The sequence below is a fragment of the Leucoraja erinacea genome, chromosome 6 (genome assembly GCF_028641065.1).
Source record: "Leucoraja erinacea ecotype New England chromosome 6, Leri_hhj_1, whole genome shotgun sequence".
NCBI classification, from domain to species: domain Eukaryota; kingdom Metazoa; phylum Chordata; class Chondrichthyes; order Rajiformes; family Rajidae; genus Leucoraja; species Leucoraja erinaceus.
In genome coordinates, this window is record NC_073382.1 from 2,896,210 (window position 1) to 2,920,213 (window position 24,004).

The 24,004-nt window shown below is 45.2% G+C and overlaps 1 protein-coding gene across 1 annotated transcript in view; it reads left to right on the forward strand.

Moving 5' to 3' along the window:
* The first annotated feature begins 957 nt into the window (after positions 1-957).
* LOC129697804 (sodium/hydrogen exchanger 7-like) overlaps positions 958-24,004 on the forward strand; it is a 151,023-nt gene continuing 127,976 nt past the window's right edge. Inside the window, exon 1 of the mRNA XM_055636430.1 lies at positions 958-1,225. Within this exon, the coding sequence (XP_055492405.1) occupies positions 958-1,225 (268 nt within the window). The remainder of the gene's footprint in view (positions 1,226-24,004) is intronic.

Here is a 24,004-nt window from a genome sequence, read left to right on the forward strand (position 1 = left end):
ACTGAGCTACAGAGGAGAGTTTTGGAGTAATTTTAAAAGAATGGCCAAAGTGGTGGTGATGCAGGTGTATTTGGGCCTTGGTAGCTCTTTAGTTTACAGATGCAGTGCGGAAACAGGCCCTTTGGCCCATCAAGCCCACACCAACCAGAAATCCATGCACGCTAACTCTATCCTGCACACACGAGGGAGAATTTACAATTTTACCAAGCCAATTAGCCTGCAAACCTGCATGCCTTTGGAGTGTGGGAGGAAACCGAAGATCTCGGAGAGAGCCCACCCATGCTATATTTAAGAGGGAGTTAGATGTGGCCCTTGTGGCTAAAGGGATCAGGGGGTATGGAGAGAAGGCAGGTATGGAATACTGAGTTGGATGATCAGCCATGATCATATTGAATGGCGGTGCAGGCTCGAAGGGCCGAATGACCTACTCCTGCACCTATTTTCTATGTATCTATGTCACGGGGAGAACGTACAAACTCTGTACAGACAGAACTTGTGGTCAGGATTGAACCTGGGTTTCTGGCGCTTTAGGGCAGCAACTCCACCACCGTGTGCCTGTACAGAAGGAGAGTTTTTGAGAGTGATTTTTTTTTTTTTTAAAGGAATTGCCAAAGTGGTGGTGTTGCAGAGGTTTAGAAATGGAATTCCGACAGTTTGGGCCTTGGTAATTGAAAGCACCTCCACTATTAATGGGCTACTTGAAATCAGACACTCAAGAAGCCAGGATAAGGAGCAGGACAGAAACAGGCCCCTTTGCCGCACAGAGTTTGTACAACCATCACAATCACAATAATACTTTATTAGCCAAGTATTTTGCAACATACAAAGAATTTAATTTGCTAAGTCAGTCATACAAATAAAAAACAACGGAACACACAAAATACATTTTAACCTAAACATCCACCACAGTGACTCCCCCACATTCCGCACTGTGATGGAAGGCGAAAAAAAGTTCAAATGTCTCCCCTTCTATGCTCTCGGTCGGGCCCTCTGCATCGGGGCAATCAGCTCCTGCATCGGGGAAAGGTCAGCTCCCCTGTGCTGGTGATCGGACCCCGCGTCGGGGCCGGTCCAACGTCTGCGTTCGTTGGAGCTCCCGACATCCACGACCTCTCTCCCTTGAGACTGCGAGCCCTCGATGATAACCAGGCCGCGGTTGGAGCGTCGATTTCAGGCAAAGGATCGGCTCCGATGTTAAGTCCACGCCCCGCGGAGGGGCTCGAAAGTCAGTCCAAGGAGGCCTCCAGCTCCATTGATGGTAGGCTGCAGAGCAACCGGAGATGCGACCCGCAAAACAATCGCATCTCTGGCAGGGTAAACAACTGATAAAAAGCCCCCCCCCCCCCTCCTTATAAAACAAACCGGAGAACACACCCAAAAAATAAAAAGACAAAAAAACAGACAGATTGTTGGCGGGGCTGCCAATCGTGCGGCTCCCCCTCAATTAGGTACCGTTTAACACTAATTCCACATTTGATCCTATTTTATTCTCCTCACATTCCCGTCAACTATCCTCAGGCCTCCTCCTTCCACCTCCATTCTATCATCAGCTACGCAGCAAGGAGAATTTACAATAAGCAATTGATCTGCTAACGGATACATTTTTCGGATGTGAGAGGGTACTGGAGCACCCAAAGGAAACCCCTGCAGTCACAGAGACAACCTTCTAACTCCATACAAATATTACCAGTCAGGATTGAACCCAGATCACTGTAGCTCCAAAGCAACAGTTCTGCTAGCTGAAAAAGTGAGATATTTTGATGGTTGTGAGGTGAGATAAGAATGCAATGAAAGGGCAGCATGAGAGACTATTGGTAGAGATTTGAAGAAGAGGAGGATTTTTTTCCCCCTTAATTCGAGGAATTGCTTTAAAGTGACTTTATGTACTGGCATTGCTTCTGGTATTATGTAGGAAGGAACTGCAGATGCTGGTATAAATGGAAGATAGACCCAAAAAGCTGGAGTAACTCCGTGGGACAGCCAGCATCTCTGGAGAGAAGGAATGGGTGACGTTTCAGGTTGAGACTCTGCTTCAGACCAGTTTGCCTGTCCCGCTGAGTTACTCCAGCTTTTTTGTGTCAATCTTGCTTCAATTATTATATTTCTTTCCACATTGTAAACTGAAATGGATGGAATAATGTGTCTTGCATTGCATCTGAGGGATAAAGTTAAATGGGTACAAAATGACTGCACGATGCTGTCAAATGACAATGTTTTTAACCTGCCTCGCCTGTGTCCACTTATTCCTGCCATGCTTCGTCCTCTCTCCCAAATGTCTTCTCCCCCCCCTGCTCCCAATCAGTCTGAAGAAGTGTCCTGACCCAAAACGTCACCTTTCCATGTGCTCCAGAGATGAGGGCTGACCCGCTAAGAGACTTTGTGTCTTATGGTATTTTTGAGCTTTGCGCTCAGTAATTCCCTCCTTGTCAAATTCATTTTAGGAAGAGTGCAACATTACGATGTACAGGCAGTTTTGTGCAATTAGATGCACAGTCTTTTGCCCAACAGTAGGGGAATCTAGGACCAGAGGACATAGGTTCAAGGTGAAGGGGAAAAGATTTAAAATGAATCTGAGGGGTAACTTTTTCATACAAAGGGTGGTGGGTGTATGGAACAAGCTGCCAGATGAGGACCACCTCAGGGTGTAAGAAACAGCTAGACAAGTACATGGATAGGACAGGTTTGGAGGGATATGGGCCAAGCGCAGGTAGGTGGGACTAGTGTAGCTGGGACATGTTGGTTGGTGTGGGCAAGTTGGGCCGAAGGGCCTGTTTCCACACTGTATCACTTTATGACGATAATTTAGTTCTGACACGCGTTAGAAAAACAATTGTGCCAATGGAGAAGATGTGATTAGGGGGCTAAAGAATTTCAGACTTGCATGAAGAAATATTCCCCTCCCCACACGCAAGATTTTCAGAAATGAAGGGGGGGTTTTTTTTGATAGCTTTAAATTAATTTTTGTTACTGCAAGTTAAAAATACTAAAGGGTGTTTAATAGAGTATCATTGCATAAGTGTCGTTAGAACCCATTGCTGGTAAATTTCAAGCATCACCTGCTTTGAAACTGACAGATTGTGTTCTTAAGAGACAATGATGTTTGATTACTGCAGGGGGGTTACCGACAAATAATATTTTCTTTCTCTGCATTTTTTTTGTTGCATCACTGCGTTTTTTTCTGCTTTTTCTGCTTTTTTTTTGTCTATTTCCAAACACACTTTTTAAGTGCTTTTCTAGTTCCCCAATCGAAATCTGATTTTAACCAATTCGCCTCACGCAATATATGGAGTGGTCCCCAATTCATATGCATTTCAAGGTTTGAAATCACACGTTTTAGCAGAACTCTCCATACACGTAAAAAGGGCAATTGCTTAATGTCTTATTGTGTACCAGAGCTAATGAATTGCATTTAAAATATAATAATTGTTGTAAAAACACTTGACTGCCTGGATAGTGCTGGCTGAGGGACAGAGCCTGGATAGAGTGGATGTGGAGAGGATGTTTCCATGAGTGGGAGAGTCTAGAACCAGGGGCTTCTTCTTCTTGTGTATGGCGTGCACAGCCTACAGTTGTAGGACAACTTGTTTTATTTGATCTCTCTTGATTGTGCACGCCAGGTTGATTGCATTCGTCGTAACAGGGCGGACCACGTGAAGGTTGCAATCTCCCACCCCAACCAGGGGCTGTAGCCTCAGAATAACAGGACGTACCTTTAGAAATGAGATGAGGTGGAATTTCTTTAGAAGGAGGGTGGTGAATCTGTAGAATTCATTGCCACAGACGGCTGTGGAAGCCAAGTCAATGGATATTTTTAAGATGGAATTTGACAGATTCTTGATTAGTACGGGTGTCAGGGGTTATGGGGAGAAGGCAGGAGAATGGAATTGTAAGGGAATGATAGATCAGCCATGATTGGATAGCGGAATAGACTTGATCTGCCAAATGGACTCATTCTTCTTCTATAACCTTTGAACTTCTGACTGCCGTAATATAGGGAATGGCTGATGTCAATATCACTGCAGCAAGGCCCGTAATCAAAACTGAGAGCTTTTAGTAGTTAATTTCTTCTATTTTAGTTTAGTTTAGGCCCTTTGGCCCACCGAGTCCATGCTGACCAGCGACCCCTGCACATTAACACTATCCTACACATACTAGGGACAATTTACATGTGTACGAACCCAAGCCTAACACACCTGTACGTCTTTGGAGTGTGGGAGGAAATAAAGATCTAAGAGAGAACCCACGTGGTCACTGGGAGAACGTGCAAACTCCTTACAGACAGCACTCATAGTCGGGGAGGAACCCCCATCTCTGGCGCTGCAAGCGCTGTAAGACAGCAGCGTTACTGCTGAGCCACCCATGCCACTCGAGATATTGAGATATTAATATTAACTGACAAAGTAGAATAATGTTTCTGGCCATCTTTGCGCAAAAGGATGGGATTCTCGGTTTGATGGCCTGACTGTAAGTTGGTAACATTTGGTGAATGTTCCAAGGTGATGTGATGACAAACATACAACATGGACAAAGGGAAAGTTAGTACATACAAAAAAATATGCACACATTCCACTGCAAGTGTGTTCTATGGTGGAAAATCGGTCAAAAATTCATGCTTGTGAGTTCCTTGCCCGATGTTCTGTGTCATCTACACAGCTATAGACATACATTCACAACACACATAATTGTACCATCACAGAACTCCAGGAATTGTTACTTATTATTTGCATACACCAAACTTACTCCAATTAAGATATTAATATTCATATAAGCCTGTAATGTTACTCACAAAGGCCAGGAATATTACCCTTTCCCTTTCACTCCCTACACACAGGGGACAATTTTACAGAAGCCAAATAACCTAACAACCCGCATGTCTTTGGGATGTGGGAGAAAACTGGAGGAAACCCACCTGATCACTGGGAGAACATGCAAACTCCACATGGACAGCATTGGAGGGCAGGGTTGAGCTCTGGTGTCTGGATCGGTCAGGCAGCAGCTGTGCCATATCGCCTTTGGGAATAATATTACAGGCTTACATGAATATTAATATCTTAATTGGAGTAAGTTTGGTGTATCTAAATAATATGTAACAATAGAATGACAGAACACTTCCTGGAGTTCTGTGATGGTAGTGAATATATATCTACAGCTGTGTAGATGACACAGAACATAGGGCAAAGAACTCCTGAGCATGAATCCCTCAGTACTGTTTTAAAATATTCACGAAGTAGGATTTACATTTAGTCTTCTGTCTCAAAGGCGAGGGTGTTGCCAACTTATCCAAGATAATTGATGAGTAACTCTGCTGGAATGCCATTAATATCTTTGACAATTGCGCTTTGAAGCTTAGTCTCTTAAGTATTGAATTCTTGAGTTGCAAGATCTCTTTGGGCTCTTTGTTGTGGCACCATAACTTGACACAGTTCAACATTGCCAATGGCAAAATGATAGACAGGTTCTGTTTCTGTGGGCAATCCTTGACATCTCTCACAAATTGGATAAGCCATTAAGAATGAACAGCCACGATCCACTTAGTTTAGATAAACGGTATGGAAATGGGCCCTTTGGCCATCGATCACCTGCTCACACAGGGTTCTATGTTATCCCACTTTCCCATACACTCCCTACACATTGGGGATAATTTTACAGAAGCCAAATAACCTAACAACCCGCCCGTCTTTGAGATGTGGGATGAAACTGGAGGAAACCCACCTGCTCACTGGGAGAACGTGCAAACTCCACACGGACAGCATTGGAGGGCAGGATTGGGCTTTGGTATCTGGATCCGTCAGGCAGCAGCTGTGCCATATCGCCTTTGCCAGTAATATTACAGGCTTATGTGAATATTAATATCTTAATTGGAGTAAGTTTGGTGTATGTAAATAATATGTAACAATAGAATGACGGACCACTTCCTGGAGTTCTGTGATGATACAATTATTTGTGTTGTGAATGTATATCTACAGCTGTGTAGATGACACAGAACATAGGGCGAGGAACTCCCGAGCATGAATTTATGACCTATTTTCCACCATAGAATACACTTGCAGTGGAATGTGTGCATATCTTTTGTCTGTACTGACTTCCCCTTTGTCCATGTTCTATGCGTCATCACATCACCTTGGAACAGTTTGTTAATTGCAACATGATTTCGGAACCATTGATTTTGGATTTTGGAGATGTGCAGTTTAAATTGGCACCATGGGTACGGGTGTCAGGGGTCATGGGGAGAAGGCAGGAGTATAGGGTTGGGAGGGAAAGATAAATCAGCCATGATTGAACGGCGGAGTAGACTTGAGGGGCCGAATGGCCTAATTCTGCTCCTATCACTTATGACCTGACGATCATAGTTAGCGCAGACATTGTAGGCCGAAGGCCTGTTCCTACGTTGTACTGTTCCGTGTTGAGGGGTAGACTTGATGGGACGAATGGCCTACTTCTGCTCCTATTATTTATGTTTTTTTGTTCTGTGAAGGTTCACCAGTTTGGCTGAGAATCATTTGACCTTTTAGATTGGCAATTTAATGTCAATCTATAATTTGTTGCAAGGATAACAATGAAGTTGGTCTCTGACCCCCCCCAAGATCAGATGGAAAGATTGCCCGCGATTGAACATGATCCAGTAACCATTAAAAAAAACCTGCACTAAATATTAGAGTAACTCAGCAGGTCAGGCAGCATCTCTGGGGAACTTGGATCGGTGACGATTTGAACCTGGACCCTTCTTCACACTAATCCATGTTCTCCAGAGATGCTGCCTGACCCATTGGATTACTCCACCATTCTGTGTCTTTTTTGTAAACCAGCATCTGCAGTTCCCCTGTAACCAGAGCTTACTGTATTTTGGCTGAGACCAACAGTTTTTGGGCGGTACGGTGGTGCAGCAGTAGAGTTGTTGCTGTACAGCGCCGGAGACACGGGTTCCTGACCACTGGTGCTGTCTGTACAGAGTTTGCACGTTCTCCCTGCGACCACGTAGGTTTTTACCGTGTGTGTGTGTGTGTGTGTGTGTGTGTATATTGGGGTCGCTGGTTGTCTCAGACTCAATGGGCCGATGGACCTGGTTCTACACTGAATCTCTAAACTAAACTAAGCAACACCAACTCTCAAATTAATAAACTGCACAGCAATAGAAATATGGGATTGTTGCTTTCAAACTTGATTCAGTACAGCTACTTTCCATATGTGAGGGCACTGGGTGATTCACCTCTACCTGATTGTGGACATTGGACTATATCTCTGCCACTGTTACACTGCAATGCTGAGAACTGTATTCTGCACTCTGTATCTTTTCCTTTGGTCGATCTATTGTACTTGAGATTGGCTTGATTATGTCTGTGTAGGAAGGAACTGCAGATGCTGGTTTACACCGAAGATAGACACAAAATGCTGGAGTAACTCAGCGGGTCAGGCAACATCTCTGGGCAAAAGGAATAAGTGATGTTTCGGGTCGAGACCCTTCTTCAAGAGTCTGAAGAAGGGTGTCGACCCGAAACGTCACTTTTTTCTTTTGCCCAGAGATGTTGCCTGACCTGCTAAGGTACTACAGCATTTAGTGTCTATCTGATTTAGTTGGATCGCATGTAAAACAAAGCTTTTCATAGCACGTGACAAAAACAATAAACCTAAATCTAAAATAACATTTCCTTCCTTGTCCTCGTGTTAATTCCAAGCTCATGAAATGTGTTGTCTCCAAGCAGTGATGCCTCTGAGCTCCACAGTTTCGTCTGCAACTCATGAGTAAATGAATTCCAGGACTTCACTCCGTTGGTCTCTTTAAAGGGACCTGTCCCATTTGGCGATTTTTTTTTTTTCAGCGACTGCCGGCGTCATTGACTCGGGTCGCGGAAAGATTATGAACATTTTAAAATCCAACGGCGACAAAAAAAATGTTGTGACACTTGAGGAGACACCGCGCGTTAATCCGTCGTCACGCCGTGCCACCGCCGCATCACACCGCGACTTTTTCGGTGACCTGATACGTCAGTCAATGATTCCAGCATTCGCCAAAATAAAGTCAGCCTTAAGGCTCCCAGTTTTGTGTTTCTTGGCATATCCAGCATTTTGTGTCTATGTATTTAAGTGATATTGGTTCAGATATTTAAAATAACAAGCATTGTGAAAATGCTTCTCCAACTAGTGCTGAGGAATCTCTTATAATTGGGAGGGCAAATTGGCACTATTATCGTTCTGAAGAAGGGTCAAACTTCAGCAGTCTGAAGAAGGTTCTCAACCTGACACATCACCCATTCCTTCTGTCCAGAGATGCTGCCTGCCCCTGCTGAGTTAGTACAGCATTTTGTCTCTACGGTGTAAGCCAGCACTCCCTACACACTATTTTTGTTTGTTTTTAATTTCACGTATCTGTTGTGCTGCTGCAATATGAATTTTATTGTTCCATTTCGGGACATATTTCAATAAAACACTCGTAATACTCTCAGCAATCTTTTAGCTAGAATGTTGAGTTTGTGTTAAAGCAGAACAGACTCGGAATCAAGGACGATTTGGATCAGCAGAATAAATGGAACTAAACGGGACAATACGGCTTAGTTTTGAGCTGAATCCTTTCTGCAATAGCTTACGTTTCTACAATCATATTCCTTAGATTTTCCAAAGTTGTGTAAACCTGTAGCCCATGAACACCCACCTCCTTAGTAAAGGAAGGGAGATTGTAATCAACAAACATGTAAGTTACAGTTGTGAGTTGAGAATTTTATTTGTATTTAATCTACTAGCACAGAAGTTGTGAATTTTCAATTCTAGCCTCAAAGTGCTGTCAAAATGTGTAGGAAGGAACTGCAGATGCTGGTTTATACAGTAGGTGGACACAAAATGCCGGAGTAACTCAGCGGGTCGGGCAGCATCTCTGGAGAAAAGGAATGGGTGAATTCCTTCTTCAGAATGATGAAGACTTCCAGTCTGAAGAAGAGTTCCGACCCGAAACGTCACCTATTCCTTTTCTCCAGAGATGCTGCCTGACCTGCTGAGTTACTCCAGCATTGTGTATCTATCAAAGTGCTGCCAAACTGGTTTGCTTTTTTGTTATTATGTTTTACTCGGTCATGGGATGCGGGCCACTGACTGACTGACATTTGCTGATGAAAGTTCAAATACTGAATCATTTTCCACCTTGCTCAGATCCACAGCAATAACATTCTGGAGAATAGGATTGTAAAAAAACACTTGAGCTATAGAGGAGGGCCATTCAGCTCAAAATAAAAACAGACCATGTACAAACAAGGAACCGCAGATGCTGGTTTACAAAATAAGACACCAAGTGCTGGAGTAACTCAGTGGGTCAGGCAGCATTTCTGCAACGTTTCGGGTTGGGACCCTTCGTCAGTCTCAACCCAAAATGTTACCCATCCATGTTCTCCAGAGAAGCTGCCTGAGCCGCTGAGTTACTCCAGCACTTCTCTCAACCAACTCTGTATACCAGCGTTTCTCAACCTTTTTACCCTTGCAGAACCCTTGAAATGATTTTCATGTCTCAGGGAACCCCTACACAAAAATGATTATATCTCTTTAATAATCTCTTTCTTTCTCTTTCATAAACTTAAAGTTCATAAGGAAAACATTTTTTTTTCCTCTGATTTTTCTGACGAACTTTATTTCGCTTTCCATCACAGTGAGGAATGTGTAGGAGTCACTGTAGTGGATGTCCATATTAACATGTGTTTTTGAGTGATCTGTTGCTTTTAATTGTATGACTGACCTGGCCAGTGAAATTCCTCGTATGTTGCAAAACATACTTGGCGAATAAAGTGTGATTCTGATAACTGGTTTAAGCACAAAATAGGGGGACAACAGGGGGACAAATTTTTATAGGGGGACAATCGAGAGCACATTAACCAACGGCATCACTTCCTGGTTCGGGAGCTGCAAGGCGTACGAACGGCACCAACTTGACAGGATTGTGAAGACCGAAAAGCAGGATTATTGGTGCTCCACTCCCCTTCTTGCTGGACATATACAGGAAGAGATGTATCAGCAGAGCCATCTCCATCATCAAAGACCCCTACCACCCATCGCATCACATATTCTCCATCCTGCCATCTGGGAAGAGGTACAGGAGCATTAGCTGCAAAACCAGCAGGATGCTCTTCAGCTTCTTCCCGCAGGCTATAAGACTGATAAACGGACTTAGCCCCCTGCCAAAGTATCGCGCACCAACCACCAACCTGGACACACTGCAGCAGATGTCGATCGGAACGCCTGTTGATGTTTAGTAGAGAGTAGAGTGTTTAATTTAAATTTGTTCATGATATATGTATTTTTATTTATATTTATTTGTTGTTATTTGTACTGCACACTGAATGGACACTGGTTGAGCAACGTTTTTTTGTTTCCTCTGGGTATGTGAGTACTCAGGAAATGACAATAAAGATATACTGATACTGAAGCACAAAATAACTTACATGTTTTCTCAAGTTTATTGACAATGCAAAAAAAAACTGAAATCAAACTGCTTGTTCAAATTACGAATATGAAATTAAACACACAATGACTCAAAAATGCATTTACATTTGATTAAAGGTAGACGCAATATGCTGGAGTAACTCAGTGGGTGAGGCAGCATCAATGGAGAGAAGGAATGGGCGACATTTCTGGTCGAGACCCTTTTTCAGACTGATGTCGGGAGGGGGCGGGACAAAAAAATAAATAATAATAATATTTTTCTCGGAACCCCTAGCAACCTCTCGAGGAACCCTAGCGTTCCGTGGAACCCAGTTGAGAAATGTTGCTGTATACTGTCTCGGTATATTGGGCTTTTTTTTTGTATTGTATTCAATTTATTGTCATTATCTCATAAGAGACAACAAAATGAATTTTCCTTACAGTCATGTAACATAAAAATAAATAATAAATAAATAAAAAAAAAAACAAAACAAAAAAAAACTGCTGCTATATACTACTGCTATGCACTTGTACTATATCTGAGATGCATATCTAAGATGTATCCAAGTGCTTACTGTTTCCGCGCTATATCTCTAAACTAAACTTCCTGGACGTGCAAATCCCCCGTGTAATCGCAGAGAGAGCTTATCAACATCTGAACCTTCCTAGAAGGTTGGGGACTTCCAGCAATTGGTGTTATCCCACTTATTCATCCAAGCCCCACACACTAGGGGCAATTTCCACAGGTCAATTAACCTCCAAAAGAGCACATCTTTGGGATGTGGGAAGAAAGAAACTGGAGCACCCAGAGTAAATCCACATGGTCACAGGGTGACATGCACACAACACACAGACAGCACCTGAGGTCAGGATGGAACCCGAGTCTCTGTGGTGTGAGACAGCAGGCTTACTGGCTGCACCACTGTGCTGCCCTGACCTATAAAAATAGATGTAGTATAATAGTAAGATTAAACGAGAACTTACCAGTTTGAAGTTTGATCTGTATGTTATGAGGGACTACGTGAAGAAGACCCCGTCCAGGCACACACGCATGTCAATCTTCGGTGTGAAATCACGGATGATGATTACTGAAGCATAATAGTAAGAAACATGAGACAAACATAACTTCCAGCTGATCTTTATGAGGGTGGGAGCAGAGGGCATGTAGTCCACAGAGTAATATGCATCTTGCAGATCTATGCTGGCCATATAGCATTCTCTTGAGATTAGCTGTATAGCATTGGCAAATGTCTCCATTTTGAAATGTTTATACTGTACAAAAGGATTAAGACTTGTTAAATCAAGAATAATTGTACAGCCACCATCCTTTTTTGCTCTAGGAAAAATGCTAGATACAAAGTGTTGGTGTTGGCGAACTGACATTTCAATAACCCCTTTCCCACTTAATATTCCAAGTTCCGCTTGAATGTCCATATTCTCTTCTTTTGAGAAAATACGCATCCGCCTTGGAACATGTTGAGTAGGAGGATTCAAATGTGGGTAGAATTCAATTCTGAACCCCATAATACTGCACAGTATAAATGCATCAGGTGTTATTTTTTGCTATTCGTTTAGGAAGAATTGTAACCTTCCCCCAATTTGCAAATGTGAAATACTTAATATGTTTCTTCCAGGTCCAGGCCCACCTACCTCGGGGTTGGCTGGTATCAAATGTTGTCCCCTGCCCCTTGTGGGAACATTGTGACCTCCACGTGCCCCAGGAGCAGTGCGCCAATAATGCGTATATGGGTACGAACGACTTGTTCCTTCACCAGCCCCAGCCACCGCCCTTCGGTAGGGAAATTGCCTTCGAACACATCTGCCAAGTTTTATCATTCCCACGGTTTTCGCTTCTTCATTCAGGTCTTTCACCCTTTTGGCTAGATTTTCTCCAAAAAGCAGGTTAGGCAATTGTATATTAGATGGTTTACAGAGCCCTGCAAACTTAGGATGCATGTTAGGTCTTATAGCACTTTTACGAATACAGTTTATTTCACAGTGTGCATTACACATGAGTGTTAAAAAATCCTGTTGTGGCACAGTCACGTGTTCTTCCTCCAGGTCTTTGGCAAAAGCCGTGATACTTGACCCCAGTAATCTCAACACCCGCTGTGCGCGTGCTGCAGTGCCCAAATAGCCCCATATAACATTATTCACAGCTGGGACTGCTAGCAGTGCGCAATTCTGCGGGGTTTCATATTTTTTGACAGTCTCAGTTCCTCCAACTGATGGGAAAGCAAGTAATTTATTGTCATTGCTATTTCTTCTGCCAACGGTTCCCCTTTCAGCCTGGGACCGGAGAATTTTTGGGCCAGACCTGGTATTCTGGGCCCTGTTACTGGGCTTTGGTCCTCATATGATTCGTCATCCGAATCTTGCTGCCCTGGAAATTCCTCCTCATAGTGGGGCTGATCTGGTATCCCTGCTTCAGGTGTTTCCAGCGCTGGCTCTCCCATAGGCCTACGCATGGTAAACCCTTTTGCAGGCGCTCCCCTCGCGGGCTCTCCCGTAAGCCCATGCATTGGCAGCCCTTTTTTAGGTGCTGCTGGCGCTGGCTCATCTGTAAGCCAATGCCTATATTGTCTTTCTTCAGACATTCCTGGCGCTGGCTCCCCTGTAGACGAACACAGACTGTACTCCTCCTGGAGTGAGTCCTGATAAATCATTTTCCCTATGAGGAATTCCAGGTTCGCGACCCGATTAGACATAACGTCTTCCTGAGGTGGGGTAACCATATAACCATATAACAATTACAGCACGGAAACAGGCCATCTCGGCCCTACAAGTCCATGCCGAACAAATTTATTTTTCCCCTTAGTCCCACCTGCCTGCACTAATACCATAACCCTCCATTCCCTTCTCATCCATATGCCTATCCAATTTATTTTTAAATGATACCAATGAACCTGCCTCCACCACTTCCACTGGGAGCTCATTCCACACCGCCACCACTCTCTGCGTAAAGAAGTTCCCCCTCATATTACCCCTAGTAACCTCCGGGTCTGACTCATCCGAGCCTACTGGCCGATCAGTTTTTCTTTTGGCCTTACACCCGAAAGGTGCTGTAACGGTACTTTTCGTTGCCGTTTCTTTAGTCGCCGGTGAATTTTTAATCGGGCTCCCGCTACTCTCAGACCCGCGGTCCTCTTGAGTTTTACCTGCGGTACACCTCCCTTTACTTTTTCCCACTTTCTCCATAATTTAGACTTGACTGAACACAGCCCAAAGTCTCCACGGAAGAAAGCGACCTGTACGTGAAAGTGAAAGCTCTTACCTTCAGGCTTTTTACACTCACCGCTTGGAGGGCTCTGCTCCTCCCAACACGGTTGCTGCCGCTATGCGCCTGACGATATGACGAGTGCGCGCCTGGACGGGGTCTTCTTCACGTAGTCACTCACGTGACTCCGAAGTAAAATTGGAAGCGGTCCAAAGGAAATTCACCTGTCTCACAAAATGTTTGTGTCAAACGTAAAGCCAAGAAACTGATTTTATCTGCTTGTACATTATCCATATCCCTCTATTCCCTGCATTTCCATGTGACCATCTGAAAGAATAGGCACATTCTTTTGTGCCCGTTGGGAATGGAAAATAATCCATACTGTAGGATCTATTTCCTTCTGAGGTCTCTAAGGGAAGGGAATCCTCATGATGTACCACAGTTTATTGTGTCGATGTCTGCAAATTGTCTTCTCTGCTCTTCAATCAGGCCATTGAGTTAGCAACTGTGCAATGAAGATTCACGCTTTCCTTTCTCAAGTAAAATATCCCTGCAGATCTGTGTAGGAAGGAACTATAGATGCTGGTATAAACTGAAGATAGACACAAAAATGCTGGAGTAGCTCAGCGGGACATGCAGTATCTCTGGAGAGAATGAACGGGTGAAGAAAGATCTCAACCCGAAACGTCGCCCATTCCTTCTCTCCTGTCCTACTGAGTTACTCCATCATTTTGTGTCAATCCCTGTAGATCTATTATGCTGAATGGTCTTTGTCCTGAAATATTAACCGTTTCTCTTTCCACAGATGCTGCCTGACCTGCTGTGTTTTTCCGATTCTCTTTCGGAATTCCAGCATCTGCGGTTAAAAAAAAAAGTTTCATTTACCACTGTAGATCTGTGACTCAAAGTCTCCAAATTTAACTTGCTTGTCGGTGGATTTTGCTGCGGTTTCAAATGCTTGCCCACGACACTCGACTTTCCCCACTCAGTATATCAAGACTGCTCTTGATCTTTCACAAAGACCTGGTTTACCTATTAGTAATCTGGATGTCTGCAGCAATTAAATGTAATGGGATACTGAGTAACGTTCTTGGCAACTAAGCCTGGGTTTTTAATGGAATGAATCGCCTTATGCTTTTCCAGCTCCAGGCATTATTGCTTATGTGTAGTTAACTGTTTAATGTGCAGAATATTAGATTTTTTATTTCTCTATTGAGGGGCAGCACAGAGACCCCGGTTCAATCTGGACCATTGGTGCCGCCTGTGTGGAATCTGCAATCTATCCCTGTGACCACATGATTTTCTCTCCGAGTGGTCTGGTTTCCACTCGCATCCCTCTGTAAATTGCCCCTTGTGTGCAGGTGAGTTGTAGAATCTGGGGAGAATTGATAACAATATGGAGCTTAATAGAAGAAGCTTAATAGTTGACCATCAAGTCTTTAGACTTTCAAAGGTTCAAAGGTTCTTTATTACATACACCAATTGCAGTGAAGTGCAGATTGCCGTTGCAGCACATAAAAAAGAAACAACATAACAATAATAAAGAAATTTAACATAAAAAAACATCCCCCCACAATGGTTCCCCATTATGAGGGAAGGCTCAATGTCCAGTCCCCATCCCCATGTCCACCCATAGTCGGGCCTATTGAGGCCTCCGCAATCGCCTTCACGGAGGCCCGATGTTCCAGGCCGTTCTCGCCGGGTGATGGTGCTCCGGCGTCGGGAGAATCCTCACAGCGACTTGGGAAACCTGGAATGGCCGCTTCCTTACCGGAGACCACGCCTTCCGAAGCCTACAGGCCGCGCTGGATGGAGCTCCACCACTGGTGAGAGATCCCAGGCTCCCGGTTAAAGTCAGCGCCGCCGCCCGCGGCTGGCCGCTCCACAGACTGCAACTCCGCGATGTTTCATCGGTGGTCTTCAGCTCACCGTAGTTCTAGCATGGCGACCCAGGCAAGGGATCGCCCGCTCCGCTCCGCAATAGCGCACCAGTGCTGTGCCGCCGCCGAAGCCGAGGTTCTGACCGGTCCCCTCAGGAGACGGCGTCCAGGCCCGCTGGTAGGCCGCAAGGACGGGTCGAAGGTGCTGCCCGGAGAAAAGCCGCCTCTCCGACCAGGTAGGGACCCTGAAAAACAGTTTCCCCCTCCCCCCCCCCCCTCCACCCACATAAAAAAAGACTAGAACTCTGAAAAACAAAAACTCAACTAACTAAAAATAAAAAAATATGATGAAAAAACGGACAGCTGCAGGCTGGGCAGCCATACCTGTACAGGACGACTTTAGAGATACAGCGTGGTAACAGGACCTTCGGCCCACTGAGTCCGCACTGACCAGCGATCACCCCGTACACTAACACTATCCTACACACACTGGGAACGGTTTCCTGTTTTACCAAGCCAATTTGTCTGCAAACCTGTACGTCGTTGGAGTGTGGGAGGAAACCAGAGGACTGGAGAAAACCCTCACGGTCGCAGGGAGAACGTACAAACTCTGGACAGACAGCAACCGCGGTCAGAATCGAACCCGGGTCTCTGGCGCCGTAAGGCAGCAACTCTACCGTTGCGGCACGGTGCCGCCCTAAGTAAAATACAGCAACTATTAGTGGTCCAAATCAAATCAGACACTCAAGAAGGCAGCCAACTTTTGGAGAAATAAATCAAAAATTGCAGTTGGATCTTTTTGTTGCACAGGTTCTTGGTGAGATTGGATAATATTTCTGTACGTGTTGGCGGCAAAAGAAGGTTGAATGGAGGCCTTCAAAATTCGACAACCCTTTGTTCTCTGGGACAGTGTAAGGAATCGTGCATTATGTAATTTCCCAACACAGGGGTGCCATGATATTACAATGCAGCTCCATGTAATGTTGTGAATCGAAAAACATTTCTCATGTGCATACCGCAAAGTGTTGACATTTTCATGCCCAGTTCCAGCCAGCCTTGTTCGAAAATGAATTCAGGAAGTTTTTGAGCAAAATATGCCGCGTTTTTTGGCGGAGTCCAAAGTGTGAAACCTCCAGCTTGGTGGTGAAATTGATGAATTTTGTCTCCTCCTCGCCTCTTGCCCCTCATCCCTCACCCCATACAATGTCATTGAATCCATCTTCTTTCACTCTCATGCCCCCTTCTTCACTGTTGCTGCATTTCCATTGCACAAAATACAATCCAAACAAGCGGCAAAATGACACAAAGAGTTTGTGCAACTCAGAGGGTTAGGCAGCATCTCTGGAGAACGTGGGTAGGCGACGTTACGGTCGAGATCCTTCTTCATTATATTGTTTCTACAATGAACAAGAGGCCACAGGTTCCACCCTTGGATGTAGTTGCCTATTCCAGGTGCTCCACCCACCCAAACTGGCTTCCGTTGTCCTCCTCAGCTATCATATACCACCTCCTGTCACCACCCCCCCCCCCCCCCCCCCCCCCCCCCCCCACCCCCCATGGCTTATCTATCTTCCCACTCAACACCATTCTCCTGCCTTCTACTCATGACCTTTGATGCCCTTATTAATCAAGAACTCTTGGACTTATTAATCAGTCTCCGCTTTAAAAATACCTAATTACTTGGCCTCCACTGCTGTCTGCAGCAATGAAATCCACAGATTTTCCGCCCTCTGTTTAAATAAATTCTTCCTCATCTCCATTCTAAAGGTGCGTTCTTTTATACTGAAACTGTGCCCTCTGGTCCTAGACTCTCCCACTGCTGAAAACATTCCGTCCACATCTACTCTATCGAGGCCTTTCATTATTTGGTAGGTTTCAATACGATCCCTCATCATCCTTCTCAACAATCAAGTATATCTTTATTGTCATTTTCCTGAGTACTCAAATACCCAGAGGAAACAAAAAAAAACGTTGCTCAACCAGTGTCCATTCAGTGTGCAACGAGGAGCGGCCTCCAACAGGAAGAGACCGGGGACTCAGGTGTCGACTCACCTCACCGTCGCGGAGCTGGCCGGGTCCGGAGCGGTGGAGGAGCGCTGCTGCTGCTGATGCTGTTGCTGCTGCTGCTGGTGCTGTTGCTGCTGCTGCTGGTGCTGTTGCTGTTGCTGCTGCTGCTGCTGCCGGAGAGTCGGAGGCTCCCTACAGGTCTGTGGACGACGGCGCCGAGCCCACGCTCCCTGGGAAGAGACCGCTTTTCGGGGCTTCTGCGGCGGCGACTTCTCCTGCCCGAGTTGCGGGGTCGAAGAGCTCCTGGAGCGGGGCCTACATCACTGCCCCGCGCGGCTGGAATGGCCGCGGACTCTGCGAGCGCACACCGGGGGCACCAACACCAAGACCCGGTGTGCGACCTCGCACCACCCGGCGTGGCTTTAATGGCCGCGGGACAATCGCCATCGCCAGCCGGGGGCTATGACTTTGACTCTGACATCGGGGGGGGGGAGAGTGCAGTGGAGAGATACGTTTATTTGGCCTCCATCACAGTTATGTGATGGATGTTTATGTTAAATGTAATTATGTTGTGTCTGGGGTCTATTTGTGTGTTATGTATGGCTGCAGAAACGGCATTTCGTTTGGACCTCCAGGGGTCCAAATGACAAATAAATTCATTGATTCTGATTCTGATTCTGATTCTGCAGTAAGAAATAAATAGAAATAAAAATACATATATCATGAACAAATTAACACTCTACTCTCTACTAAACATCAACAGGCGTTCCGATCGGCAGCGGCACGACAGTGGCTCTGCTCCAGTGTGTCCAGGTTGATGGTTGGTGCGCGATACTTTGGCAGGGGGCAAAGTCCGTTTATCAGTCTTATAGCCTGCGGGAAGAAGCTGAGGAGCATCCTGCTGGTTTTGCAGCTAATGCTCCTGTACCTCTTCCCAGATGGCAGGATGGAGAATATGTGATGCGATGGGTGGTAGGTGTCTTTGATGATGGAGATGGCTCTGCTGATACATCTCTTCCTGTATATGTTCAGTAGGAAAGGGAGTGGAGCACCAATAATCCTGCTGGCGGTCTTCACTATCCTGTCTAGTTGGTGCCGTTCGTACGCCTTGCAGCTCCCGAACCAGGAAGTGATGCCGTAGGTTAATGTGCTCTCGATTGTCCCCCTATAAAAAGTTCGTAGGTGTGTAGTGGGGAGACCTGCTTTCCGTAGTCTTCGGAGAGGGTGCAGTCGCTGCTGGGCTCTCTTGACCAGTGCTGTGGTGTTGGTCGTGGACGTCAGGTCATCTGACAGGTGGAGTCCTAGGAACTTCACGCTGCTGACCCTTTCCACATCAGCTCCATCGATGTGCAGAGGTGTATGGTGTTGTTTTCCCGCTCTCCTGAAGTCAACCACCATCTCCTTAGTTTTTCCCACGTTGAGAATGAAGTTGTGGGAATGTGTGTGTATGTGCAGCCTTGTGCATCAATGAAGGCTGGATCGATGTTAATTCTTGAGCAGAACACAGGGCTGGAGTAACTCAGCAGGTCAGGCAACATCAGTGGATTGAATGGACTAACAATGCTTCTGGTCTGAAGATAGGTCCCAACCCAAAATGTCGTCAGTCCCTCCACAAATGCTACCTGACCTGAGTTACTCCAACACTATGCGTTTTGGTCAAAATCGAAGAATATAAAAGCAAGGATCTAATGCTGAAGCTTTATAAGGCACTGGTCATGCCACATTTAGAATATTGTGAGCAGTTTTGGGCTTCATATCTGAGGAAGCATGAGGTGGGGTTGGAGAGGGTCCAGTGTAGATTTACAAGAATGATCTCGGAGATGATTGGGTTAACACATAACAGTGTTAGATGGCTCCAGGCCTGTACTCGCTGGAATTTGGAAAGATGAGGGTGGGACCTCTTTGAGACCTACCTATTAATGAAAAGCCTAGATAGAGTGGATGTGACGAGGGTGTTTACACGAGTGGGAGAGTCTTGAACCGGAGTCCATAGCATCAGAATAAAAGGAAGTACTTTTAAATCTGTGGAATTAATTGCCACAGATGCCGGTGGAGGCCAAGTCATTGGAAATTTTTTAAGTGGAGATTAACAGATTCTTGATTAGTAAGGGTGTCAGGGCTTATGCGGAGAAGGCAGGAGAATGGGGTAAAATAACCTACATTTAGAATGGAGATGAGTAGGAATTTATTTAGCCAGAGAGTGGTGAATCTGTGGAATTCATTGCTGCAGACAGCATTGGAGGCCAAGTCATTGTTTTCTACTCATCCCCGTTTCAAGCGGAGTTCGATATGTTCTTGAGGGGGAAAAATAAATCAGCCACGATCGAATGGCGGAGCAGACTCAATGGGCTGAATGGCTTGATTCTGCTTCCCTGTCTGATGATCCTAATGCCCCTGTCCCACTTAGGAAACCTGAACGGAAACCTCTGGAGACCTTGCGCCCCAATCAAGGTTTCCGTGCGGTTCCCGGAGGTTGCAGGTGGTTGCCGGAGGTTGCAGGTGGTGGAAGAAGGAAGGGAGACTGACAAGAACCTCCGGGAACTGCATGGAAACCTTGGGTGGGGCGCAAAGTCTCCAGAAGTTTCCGTTCAGGTTTCCTAAATGGGATGGGCACAAGACTCCAGCATCTGCAGTTCCTTATGTCTTTGGTATTGATTCTCTGTGGTTGCAGTTGTATTTCCCTGGTGCCCTTTGCTTCATACTGCTTTTACAAAGTTGTCTGGCCAAAAGTATTTGACTAGGGCATAGAAGGGTGACGCTCCCTGCCTCGTTATGCTTCAATCATTGCATTGTTTTCCTGCTAGTATTGAAGTGGCTGTTGTCTTGTATTCTGGGCAGCCGCCTGAGTCAACCAACGTTGTTAACAAGCATTTGTATTAAATAATTTTAGATATGTGGATGCTACCTGAAGGACCACCGTTTTCTACTCATCCCCATTTGCAGGTGGTGATTAATAACCACATGAGGAAGAAACAACAGCATTTAGATATGTGGACTGGTGCATGCATAGGAAAGGTTAAAGGGCCTGTCCCACTGTACGAGGTAATTCAAGAGCTAAAAAAAAATCAAACTCGTGGTAAGCACGTAACGCTAACGGCAGGTACTCGGGGAAACGTGGTAAGCTCGTGAAGACTCGTGAAGATTTTTCAACATGTTGAAAAATGTCCACGAGAGCCCCGAGTACCTACGAGCAGCTATTACCGTAATTCTCTGAGTTCGAATCAGGGGAAACTCGGGAGAACTCTTGAATTAGCTCGAACAGTGGGACAGGCCCATTAGTGGGAAATGGGTCAAGTACAGGCAAAAGGGGAATCATGAACAAGTTGGGCTGAAGGGCCTTCGTCCGGGCTGCATTACTTCATGTGACCGTATGGCTCTTGACTTGTTCACTGGTCACTTGAGCCAGCAAGTTAAGAAAAAAAAAAATATTGGCTACAACACTTTTCTGTTTGACAATGTTAAATTAAAAAAATGGCTTTTGGAGTCTAAAGATTATATTTTATGTGCAGAATTCAATTTCACTAATTGCAATTATAAGTTACTGACCAACATGTCATCATATTTGCTTTTTGTCCACTTTGCAATATCACCCAGTACTTTAAATGTGAGCATGTACTTCCCAAAGTGTGCACTATAACACACTATTTTACAAGAATGATTCCAGAATGAGTATGTTTCATAGAAACATAAAAACATAGAAATTAGGTGCAGGAGTAGGCCATTCGGCCCTTCGAGCCTGCACCACCATTCAATATGATCATGGCTGATCATCTAACTCAGTATCCCGTACCTGCCTTCTCTCCATACCCTCTGATCCCCTTAGCCACGAGGGCCACATCTCTCTTAAATATAGCCAATGAACTGGCCTCGACTACCCTCTGTGGCAGAGAGTACCAGAGATTCACCACTCTCTGTGTGAAAAAAGTTCTTCTCATCTCGGTTTTAAAGGATTTCCCCCTTATCCTTAAAGCTGTGACCCCTTGTCCTGGACTTCCCCAACATCGGGAGCAATCTTCCTGCATCTAGCCTGTCCAACCCCTTAAGAATTTTGTAAGTTTCTATAAGATCCCCTCTCAATCTCCTAAATTCTAGAGAGTATAAACCAAGTCTATCCAGTCTTTCTTCATAAGACAGTCCTGACATCCCAGGAATCAGTCTGGTGAACCGTCTCTGCACTCCCTCTATGGCAATAATGTCCTTCCTCAGATTTGGAGACCGAAACTGTACGCAATACTCCAGGTGTGGTCTCACCAAGACCCTGTACAACTGCAGTAGAACCTCCCTGCTCCTATACTCAAATCCTTTTGCTATGAAAGCTAACATACCATTTGCTTTCTTCACTGCCTGCTGCACCTGCATGCCTACTTTCAATGACTGGTGTACCATGACACCCAGGTCTCGCTGCATCTCCCCTTTTCCTAGTCGGCTACCATTTAGATAATAGTCTGCTTTCCTGTTTTTGCCACCAAAATGGATAACCTCACATTTATCCACATTATACTGCATCTGCCAAACATTTGCCCACTCACCCAGCCCATCCAAGTCACCTTGCAGTCTCCTAGCATCCTCCTCACAGCTAACACTGCCCCCCAGCTTAGTGTCATCCGCAAACTTGGAGATATTGCCTTCAATTCCCTCATCCAGATCATTAATATATATTGTAAATAGCTGGGATCCCAGCACTGAGCCTTGCGGTACCCCACTAGTCACTGCCTGCCATTGTGAAAAGGACCCATTTACTCCTACTCTTTGCTTCCTGTTTGCCAGCCAGTTCTCTATCCACATCAATACTGAACCCCAATGCCGTGTACTTCACATAGGATGATCGTTTGTCAGCACTGGGCCTATATTCGCTGGAGTTTAGAAAAATGATGGGGGGGGAACCTCATTGAAACATACAGAATAGTGAAAGGCTTGGAAAGTGTGGATGTGGAGAGGATGTTTCCACTAGTGGGAGAGTCTAGGACTAGAGGTCATAGCCTCAGAATTAAAGGAAGGAGATGAGGAGGAATTTCTTTAGTCAGAGCGTGGTGAATCTGTGGAATTATTTTCCACAGAAGGCTGGGAAGGCAAAGTCAGTGGATTTAAGGCAGAGATAGATAGATTCTTGATTAATACAGGTGTCGGGGGGGTCGGGTGAATGGTGGACTGGGCTCGATGGGCCGAATGGCTTAATTCTACTCGTATCACTTATGATTGTGAAGAATCAGTCTGAAGAGGGGTCTCAACCTGAAACATCACCCGTTCCTTCAATCCAGAGATGCTGCCTGTCCCGTTGAGTTATTGCAGTATTCGGTGTAAACCCAAATCTGCAGTTCCTTCCTACACATCATTATGAGTGCTTTAAATGAAGTCGCAAGCAGATAGGGTGGTCTAAAAGGCTTTTGGCACATTGGTCTTCATCAGTCCGAACACTGAGTATAGAAGATGGGAGGTCAAGTTGCAGTTATGTAAGAAATGAGTGAGGCTGTATTTAGAGTATTGTGTTTAGTTTTGGTCACCATGTTATAGAAAGGATGTTGTCAAGGTGGAAAGGGTGCAGGGACGATTTATTAAGATGTTGCCAGGATTTGAGGGCATGACCTATAGGAAGAGTTTGAGCAGGCCGCGATTTTATGCCTTGCAGCACAGGAAGATGAGGGGTGATCTTTATATAGATTTACAAAATCATAAGAGTGATAGATCGGATAAATGCAGTCTCTTGCCCAGAGTAGGGGAATCGAGAACCAGAGGGCCTGGGTTTAAGGTGAGGGTGGAAAGATATGATAGGAACCTGAGGGGTAACTTTTTCACGCAAAGGGTGCTAGGTGTATGGAACAAGCTGCCGAAGGAGGTAGTTGAAGAAGATACTATCTCAATGTTTAGGATACATTTGGACAGGTACATGGATAGGACAGGTTTAGAGGGATATCGGCATGTACTCGCTAGAATTTAGAAGACTGAGGGGGATCTGATAGAAACGTACAAAATTCTTAAAGGGTTGGACAGGCTAGATGCAGGAAGATTGTTCCCGATGTTGGGGAAGTCCAGAACAAGGGGTGTCAGCTTAAGGATAGAGGGGAAATCCTTTAGGATCGAGATGGGAAAAACATTTTTCACACAGAGAGTGGGGAATCTGTGGAATTCTCTGCCACAGAAGGTAGTTGAGGCCACAGTTCATTGGCTATATTTAAGAGGGAGTTAGATGTGGCCCTTGTGGCTAAAGGGATCAGGGGGTATGGAGAGAAGGCAGGTACAGGATACTGAGTTGGATGATCAGCCATGATCATATTGAATGGCGGTGCAGGCTCGAAGGGCCGAATGGCCATCTCCTGCACCTATTTTCTATGTTTCTATGATATGGGCCAAACATAGTGTAGATAGGGCATGTTGTTCGGTGTGGGCAAGTTGGGCTGAAGGGTCTGTTTCCACGATGCAATACTGCATGTATGACTGTATGACACACTCAGTCGCTCTTAGAATTAGATTTATTTTAACACTGATCTTCTGACTATTTTCTCTC